General features: G+C 46.8%; 1 protein-coding gene across 1 annotated transcript; it reads right to left on the reverse strand.

The window, feature by feature from the left end:
* Positions 1-121: 121 nt before the first annotated feature.
* Positions 122-9,447, reverse strand: LOC123164234 (uncharacterized). Its single transcript, XM_044581647.1, has 2 exons — positions 8,886-9,447; positions 122-227 (listed from the first exon to the last, which is right to left on the reverse strand). Exons 1-2 carry the CDS (start codon positions 9,218-9,220, stop codon positions 197-199), a joined length of 366 nt encoding a protein of 121 aa, XP_044437582.1. The 5' UTR covers positions 9,221-9,447; the 3' UTR covers positions 122-196.
* Positions 9,448-10,002: the final 555 nt, after the last annotated feature.

Below are 10,002 nucleotides of genomic sequence, written 5' to 3' on the forward strand. Positions count from 1 at the left end.
CTCGGCTATGTCTTTACCGAGTATCAAACCTGGTTCACGGCAAAAAAAAGCGACGGGACAGAACGGAACGAACGGGCGCTCTATTTGCCGAGGTCTCTAGCATGTGCACTCGGTAAAGCTTGTGAGCGTGAACAAAAAAAATGCCTCGCCGGACTGCATGAGCGTGTCGCCGGCAAGCACAAAATAGGCGTCGTCATCAATGGTGACAGTGATTCAAGCCGGCGACCCTGTTGTTGGAAATATGCCCTAGAGGCAATAATAAATAGGTTATTATTATATTTCCTTGTTCATGATAATCGTTTATTATCCATGCCAGAATTGTATTGATAGGAAACTCAGATACATGTGTGGATACATAGACAACACCATGTCCCTAGTAAGCCTCTAGTTGACTAGCTCGTTGATCAATGGATGGTTACAGTTTCCTGACCATGGACATTGGATGTCGTTGATAACGGGATCACATCATTAGGAGAATGATGTGATGGACAAGACCCAATCCTAAGCCTAGCACAAGATCGTGTAGTTCGTTTGCTCAGAGCTTTTCTAATGTCAAGTATCACTTCCTTAGACCATGAGATTGTGCAACTCCCGGATAGCGTAGGAATGCTTTGGGTGTACCAAACGTCACAACGTAACTGGGTGGCTATAAAGGTGCACTACGGGTATCTCCGAAAGTGTCTGTTGGGTTGGCACGAATCGAGACTGGGATTTGTCACTCCGTGTAAACGGAGAGGTATCTCTGGGCCCACTCGGTAGGACATCATCATAATGTGCACAATGTGACCAAGGAGTTGATCAAGGGATGATGTGAGTTACGGAATGAGTAAAGAGACTTGCCGGTAACGAGATTGAACAAGGTATCGGGATACCGTCGATCGAATCTCGGGCAAGTAGCATACCGATAGACAAAGGGAATTGTATACGGGATTGATTGAATCCCCGACATCGTGGTTCATCCGATGAGATCATCGTGGAACATGTGGGAGCCAACATGGGTATCCAGATCCCGCTGTTGGTTATTGACCGGAGAACGTCTCGGTCATGTCTGCATGGTTCCCGAACCCGTAGGGTCTACACACTTAAGGTTCGATGACGCTAGGGTTATAGGGAAAGTATGTACGTGGTTACCGAATGTTGTTCGGAGTCCAGGATGAGATCCCGGACGTCACGAGGAGTTCCGGAATGGTCCGGAGGTAAAGATTTATATATGGGAAGTCCTGTTTTGGTCACCGGAAAAGTTTCGGGTGATATCGGTAATGTACCGGGACCACCGGGAGGGTCCCGGGGGTCCATCAAGTGGGGCCACAGCCCCAGAAGGCTGCGTGGGCCAAGTGTGGGAGGGGACCAGCCCCAGGTGGGCTGGTGCGCCCCCCACCAAGGCCCAAGGCGCATGGGAGAGTGGGAGGGGGCAAACCCTAGGTCCAGATGGGCCTTAGGGCCCATCTAGTGGGGCGCCCCCCCTCCTCCCCTTGGCCGCCCCCTTGATGGGATCTAGGGCTGGCCGCCAGCCTTTGGGGGTGGAAACCCTAGAGGGGGCGCAGCCCCCTCCCCCCCTATATATAGTTGAGGTTTGGGCTGCCCAAGACACATGAGAACGTCTCTCTTTCGGCGCAGCCCTACCCCTCTCCCTCCTCCTCCTCTCCCGCGGTGCTTGGCGAAGCCCTGCAGGATTGCCACGCTCCTCCATCACCACCACGCCGTCGTGCTGCTGCTGGATGGAGTCTTCCCCAACCTCTCCCTCTCACCTTGCTGGATCAAGGCGTGGGAGACGTCACCGGGCTGCACGTGTGTTGAACGCGGAGGCGCCGTGGTTCGGCGCTTAGATCGGAATCAACCGCGATCTGAATCGCTACGAGTACGACTCCCTCATCCGCGTTCTTGCAACGCTTCCGCATCGCGATCTACAAGGGTATGTAGATGCACTCCCCTTCCCTCGTTGCTAGATTACTCCATAGATTGATCTTGGTGATGCGTAGAAAATTTTGAATTTCTGCTACGTTCCCCAACAGTGGCATCATGAGCTAGGTCTATGCGTAGTTTCTATGCACGAGTAGAACACAAAGTAGTTGTGGGCGTAGATGTTGCCAATTCTTCTTGCCGCTACTAGTCTTATCTTGTTTCGGCGGCATTGTGGGATGAAGCGGCCCGGACCGACCTTACACGTATGCTTACGTGAGACAGGTTCCACCGACTGACATGCACTAGTTGCATAAGGTGGCTAGCGGGTGTCTGTCTCTCCCACTTTAGTCGGAACGGATTCGATGAAAAGGGTCCTTATGAAGGGTAAATAGAATTTGGCATATCACGTTGTGGTTTTACGTAGGTAAGAAACGTTCTTGCTAGAAACCTATACAAGCCACGTAAAAACTTGCAACAACAATTAGAGGATGTCTAACTTGTTTTTGCAGCATGTGCTATGTGATGTGATATGGCCAGAAGATGTGATGAATGATATATGTGATGTATGAGATTGATCATATTCTTGTAATAGGAATCACGACTTGCATGTCGATGAGTATGACAACCGGCACGAGCCATAGGAGTTGTCTTTATTTTTGTATGACCTGCGTGTCATTGAATAACGCCATGTAAATTACTTTACTTTATTGCTAAGCGCGTTAGCCATAGAAGTAGAAGTAATCGTTGGCGTGAAAACTTCATGAAGACACAATGATGGAGATCATGATGATGGAGATCATGGTGTCATGCCGGTGACAAAGATGATCATGGTGCCCCGAAGATGGAGATCAAAGGAGCAAAATGATATTGGCCATATCATGTCACTATTTGATTGCATGTGATGTTTATCATGTTATGCATCTTATTTGCTTAGAACGATGGTAGTAAGTAAGATGATCCCTCACTAAAATTTCAAGAGAAGTGTTCCCCCTAACTGTGCACCATTGCGAAGGTTCGTTGTTTCGAAGCACCACGTGATGATCGGGTGTGATAGATTCTAACGTTCGAATACAACGGGTGTTGACGAGCCTAGCATGTACAGACATGGCATCGGAACACATGCGAAACACTTAGGTTGACTTGACGAGCCTAGCATGTACAGACATGGCCTCGGAACACAAGAGACCGAAAGGTCGAACATGAGTCGTATAGCAGATACGATCAACATGGAGATGTTCACCGATGATGACTAGTCCGTCTCACGTGATGATCGGACACGGCCTAGTTTGACTCGGATCATGTATCACTTAGATGACTAGAGGGATGTCTATCTAAGTGGGAGTTCATTAAATAATTAGATGAACTTCATTATCATGAACATAGTCAAAAGGTCTTTGCAAATTATGTCATATCTTGCGCTTTAGCTCTACTGTTTAAGATATGTTCCTAGAGAAAATTTAGTTGAAAGTTGGTAGTAGCAATTATGCGGACTGGGTCCGTAAACTGAGGATTGTCCTCATTGCTGCACAGAAGGCTTATGTCCTTAATGCACCGCTCGGTGTGCTGAACTTCAGCGTCGTCTGTAGATGTTGCGAAACATCTGACATACACGTTTTGATGACTACGTGATAGTTCAGTGCGTAATGCTAACGGTTTAGAATTGTGGCACCAAAGACGTTTTTGAAACGTCGCAGAACATATGAGATGTTCCGAAGATTGAAATTGAGATTTTAGACTAGTGCCCACGTCAAGAGGTATGAGACCTCTGACAAGTTTCTTAAGCCTGCAAACTAAGGGAGAAAAGCTCAATCGTTGAGCGTGTGCTCAGATTGTCTGAGTGCCACAATCGCTTGAATCGAGTGGGAGTTAATCTTCCAGATGAGATAGTGATGGTTCTCCATAGTCACTGCCACCAAGCTATTAGAGCTTCGTGATGAACTATAACATATCAGGGATAGACATGATGATCCTTGAGCAACTCGCGATGTTTGACACCGCGAAAGTAGAAATCAAATAGGAGCATCAATTGTTGATGGTTAGTAAAACCACTAGTTTCCAGAAGGGAAAGGGCAAAAGGGATACTTCATGAAACAGCAAATCATTTGCTGCTCTAGTGAAGAATCCCAAGGTTGAACCCAAACCCGAGACTAAGTGCTTCTGTAATGAGGGGAAAGGTCACTGAAGCAGTACTACCCTAGATACTTGGTAGATGAGAAGGCAGGCAAGGTCGACAGAAGTATATTGGATATACATTATATGAATGTGTACTTTACTAGTACTCCTAGCAGCACCAGGGTATTAGATACCGGTTCGGTTGCTAAGTGTTAGTAACTCGAAATAAAGCTGCGGAATAAACGGAGACTAGCTAAAGGTGAGATGACGATATGTGTTGGAAGTGTCTCCAAGGTTGATGTGATCAAGCATCGCATGCTCCCTCTACCATCGAGATTGGTGTTTGCGTTGAGCATAAACATGATTGGATTATGTTTATCGCAATACGGTTATCCATTTAAGGAGAATAATGGTTACTCTGTTTATTTGAATAATACCTTCAATGGTCTTGCACCTAAAATGAATCTCGATCGCAGTGATACACATGTTCGTGCCAAAAGATATAAAATAGTAATGATAGTACCACATACTTGTGGCACTGCCATTTGAGTCATAATGGTATAGAACGCATGAAGAAGCTCCATGTAGATGGATCTTTGGACTCACTCGTTTTTGAAAAGATTGAGACATGCGAACCATGTCTATTGGTATATATGCATGAAGAAACTCCATGCAGATGGATCGTTTGGACTCACTTGATTTTGAATCACTTGAGACATGCAAATCATACCACATGGGCAAGATGACTGAAAGGCCTCGTTTTCAGTGAGATGGAACAAGAGAGCAACTTATTGGAAGTAATACATTTTGATGTATGCAGTCCAATGAGTGCTGAGGCATGCAGTGGATATCGTTATGTTCTTACTTCACAGATGATTTGAGTAGATGCTGAGTGTATTCACTTGATGAAACACAAGTCTGAATTATTGAAAGGTTCAAGTAATTTCAGAGTGAAGTTGAAGATCGTCGTGACAAGAGGATAAAATGTCTATGATATGATCATAGAGATGAGTATCTGAGTTACGAGTTTTGCACACAATTAAGACATTGTGGAAAGTATTTCACAATTAATACCGCCTGGAACACCAAAGTGTGATGGTGTGTCCGAACATCATAACTACACCCTATTGGATATGGTGCATACCATGATGTCTCTTATCGAATTACCACTATCGTTTATGGGTTAGGCATTAGAGACAACCGCATTCACTTTAAAAGGGGCACCATGCAATTCCGTTGAGACGACACCGTTTAGAGAAACCTGAGTTGTCGTTTCTTAAAAGTTTGGGGCTGCGATGCTTATGTGAAAAAGTTTCAGGCTGATAAGCTCGAACCCAAAGCGGATAAATGCGTCTTCATAGAATACCCAAAATAGCTGGGTATACCTCCTATTTCAGATCTGGAAGCAAAAGTAATTACTTCTAGAAACAGGTCCTTTCTCGAGGAAAAGTTTCTCTCGAAAGAATTGAGTGGGAGGATGGTGGAGACTTGATAAGGTTATTGAACCGTCACTTCAACTAGTGTGTAGCAGGGCACAGGAAGTTGTTCCTGTGGCACCTACACCAATTGAAGTGGAAGCTTATGATAGTGATCATGAAACTTCGGATCAAGTCACTACCAAACCTCGTAGGACGACGAGGATGCGTGCTACTTCAGAGTGGTACGTGATCCTGTCTTGGAAGTCATGTTGCTAGACAACAATGGCCCTACGAGCTATGGAGAAGCGATGGTGGGCCCATATTCCGACAAATGGTTAGAAGCCATGAAATCCGAGATAAATGGATCTTTAAGAAGAAGACGGACATGGACGGTAATGTTACCGTCTATGAAGCTCGACTTGTGGAAAAGAGTATTTTCACAAGTTCAAGGAGTTGACTACGATGAGATTTTTCTCATCCGTAGCGATGCTTAAGTCCGTCGGAATCATGTTAGCATTAGCTGCATTTATGAAATCTGGCAGATGGATGTCAAAACAAGTTTCCTTACCAGTTTTCGTAAGGAAAGGTTGTATGTGATACAATCAGAAGGGTTTTGTCGATCCTAAGGATGCTAAAAGGTATGCTAGCTCCAGCGATCCTTCCAAGGACTAGAGCAAGCATCTCGGAGTCAGAATATACGCTTTGATGGAGTGATCAAAGTTTTTGGGTTCATACAAAGTTTGTTAGAAACTTGTATTTACAATAAAGTGAGTGGGAGCGCTACAACATTTCTGATAAGTATATGTGAATGACATATTGTTGATCCAAAATGATGTAAAATTTCTGGAAAGCACAAAGGGTTGTTTGAAAGGAGTTTTTCAAAGGAAGACCTGGATAAAGCTGCTTACATATTGGGCATCAAGATCTATAGATATAGATCAAGACGCCTGATGATACTCTCAAAGAACGCACACCTTGACATGATTTTGAAAGAGTTCAAAATAGATCAGCAAAGAAGGAGTTCTTGGCTGTGTTACAAGGTGTGAGTATTGAGTAAGACTCAAGACCTGACCACAGCAGAAGAGAGAGAAAGGACAAAGGTCGTCCCCTATGCTTCAGACATATGCTCTACAGTATGCTATGCTGTGTACCGCACATGAAGTGTGCCTTGCCATGAGTTGGTCAAGGGGTACAATAGTGATCCGGGAATGGATCACATGACATCGGTCGAACTTATCCTTAGTATCTAGTGGACTAAGGAATTTTCTCGATTATGGAGGTGAAAAGGAGTTCGTCGTAAAGGGTTACGTCGATGCGAACTTTGACACTAATCCGGATGACTCTGAGTAGTAAACCGGATTCGTATAGTAGAGCAGTTATTTGAAATGGCTCCAAATAGCGCGTGGTAGCATCCACAAGATGACATAGATATTCGTAAAGCACACACGGATCTGAAAGGTTCAGACCCGTTGACTAATAACCTCTCTCACAAGCATAACATGATCAAACCAGAACTCATTGAGTGTTAATCACATAGTGATGTGAACTAGATTGTTGACTCTAGTAAACTCTTTGGATGTTGGTCACATGGTGATGTGACCTGTGAGTGTTAATCACATGGTGATGTGGACTAGATTATTGACTCTAGTGCAAGTGGGAAACTGTTGGAAATATTCCCTAGAGGCAATAATAAATAGGTTATTATTATATTTCCTTGTTCATGATAATCGTTTATTATCCATGCCAGAATTGTATTGATAGGAAACTCAGATACATGTGTGGATACATAGACAACACCATGTCCCTAGTAAGCCTCTAGTTGACTAGCTCGTTGATCAATGGATGGTTACAGTTTCCTGACCATGGACATTGGATGTCGTTGATAACGGGATCACATCATTAGGAGAATGATGTGATGGACAAGACCCAATCCTAAGCCTAGCACAAGATCGTGTAGTTCGTTTGCTCAGAGCTTTTCTAATGTTAAGTATCACTTCCTTAGACCATGAGATTGTGCAACTCCCGGATACCGTAGGAATGCTTTGGGTGTACCAAACGTCACAACGTAACTGGGTGGCTATAAAGGTGCACTACGGGTATCTCCGAAAGTGTCTGTTGGGTTGGCACGAATCGAGACTGGGATTTGTCACTCCATGTAAACGGAGAGGTATCTCTGGGCCCACTCGGTAGGACATCATCATAATGTGCACAATGTGACCAAGGAGTTGATCAAGGGATGATGTGAGTTACGGAACGAGTAAAGAGACTTGCCGGTAACGAGATTGAACAAGGTATCGGGATACCGACGATCGAATCTCGGGCAAGTAGCATACCGATAGACAAAGGGAATTGTATACGGGATTGATTGAATCCCCGACATCGTGGTTCATCCGATGAGATCATCGTGGAACATGTGGGAGCCAACATGGGTATCCAGATCCCGCTGTTGGTTATTGACCGGAGAACGTCTCGGTCATGTCTGCATGGTTCCCGAACCCGTAGGGTCTACACACTTAAGGTTCGATGACGCTAGGGTTATAGGGAAAGTATGTACGTGGTTACTGAATGTTGTTCGGAGTCCAGGATGAGATCCCGGACGTCACGAGGAGTTCCGGAATGGTCCGGAGGTAAAGATTTATATATGGGAAGTCCTGTTTTGGTCACCGGAAAAGTTTCGGGTGATATCGGTAATGTACCGGGACCACCGGGAGGGTCCCGGGGGTCCATCAAGTGGGGCCACCAGCCCCAGAAGGCTGCGTGGGCCAAGTGTGGGAGGGGACCAGCCCCAGGTGGGCTGGTGCGCCCCCCCCCCCCCACCAAGGCCCAAGGCGCATGGGAGAGTGGGAGGGGGCAAACCCTAGGTCCAGATGGGCCTTAGGGCCCATCTAGTGGGGCGCCCCCCTCTCCTCCCCTTGGCCGCCCCCCTTGATTGGATCTAGGGCTGGCCGCCAGCCTTTGGGGGTGGAAACCCTAGAGGGGGCGCAGCCCCCTCCCCCCCTATATATAGTTGAGGTTTGGGCTGCCCAAGACACATGAGAACGTCTCTCTTTCGGCGCAGCCCTACCCCTCTCCCTCCTCCTCCTCTCCCGCGGTGCTTGGCGAAGCCCTGCGGGATTGCCACGCTCCTCCATCACCACCACGCCATCGTGCTGCTGCTGGATGGAGTCTTCCCCAACCTCTCCCTCTCACCTTGCTGGATCAAGGCGTGGGAGACGTCACCGGGCTGCACGTGTGTTGAATGCGGAGGCGCCGTGGTTCGGCGCTTAGATCGGAATCAACCGCGATCTGAATCGCTACGAGTACGACTCCCTCATCCGCGTTCTTGCAACGCTTCCGCATCGTGATCTACAAGGGTATGTAGATGCACTCCCCTTCCCTCGTTGCTAGATTACTCCATAGATTGATCTTGGTGATGCGTAGAAAATTTTGAATTTCTGCTACGTTCCCCAACACCTGTCCCAGCCGCCGCATCGTGCCTCGCCGAGACGAGGAGGCTGCCGCCGCGCTTGGGTAGAAGCGGAGGCTGCCGCCGCGCTCGGGGAGAAGAGGAGGCCGCCGCCGTGCTCGGGGAGAAGAGGAGGCCGCCGCGCTTGGGGAGAAGAGGAGGCTGCCGCCGCGCTCGGGGAGAAGAGGAGGCCGCCGCCGTGCTTGGGGAGAAGAGGAGGCCGCCGCCGTGCTCGGGGAGAAGAGGAGGCCGCCGCGTTCGGGGAGAAGAGGACGCCACCACCGCTCGGGGAGAAAAAGAGGCCAACCTCGCTCAGGAAGGTGAGTTCGTCGCCGTCCTCCATGGTGTCCGCCAACAGAGCTTGGAAGGAAGCTGGGGTCACCAGTCACGGGGAGGTCCCCGTCCTCCATGGCGCGCGCGAGGGAGGTCGTCGGCCGGTGGCCTGCAAGACGGTAGACGGCGGTGCTAGGCTGCTAGCCGTGGCGTGAGGTGCGTGCGTGAAGACAGAGGGGACAGAGATGCGATGAGGTTTGTGCGGCTGAAATTGAGAGGAGATAAGGTGAGTGCATGCGGGAGAGAGAGAGAGAGAGAGGAGTTTGGCCTATCCCATGACGCCAAGTCACTGATCTGTGTGCTGTGTGCTCATTGGTGGATTATGTGCTTCTTTGCTATGTTTTGAATATACTTTAAATATAGCAAACAACCACTGAAAAATATCAAATTTTGTCACGGATCATGTAATGAAGTATATTGAGTGTACAAAAAATTTCAAGCCCAACGGATGTGTATATTTAATATATAGAAAATTACAAAATACACCCTTTTTTACACTTAGAAAATAGAAAATGATATTTTTATACAAAAAAGTTGAAAACTCTATTGGCAACATTGTTTATAATGTCAATATACACCTATGTGTCTAATTTGGGCATATTATAATAAACTATGTAATGAATATGGTCATCACCTTGGTCATTGCACTTGAAAGCCATGAATGTTCATACACGATAAGCCGTTTTGTGAAGATTTTTTTTCAAATTTTTCATATTGAAAGTTTGGTATTTTTCCTTGCAACTAGAACATGTAAAAGGACTCCACGCGAAAGGATTACATTTTTGAACTTGT

This window comes from Triticum aestivum, chromosome 7D, assembly GCF_018294505.1.
Source record: "Triticum aestivum cultivar Chinese Spring chromosome 7D, IWGSC CS RefSeq v2.1, whole genome shotgun sequence".
NCBI lineage: Eukaryota > Viridiplantae > Streptophyta > Magnoliopsida > Poales > Poaceae > Triticum > Triticum aestivum.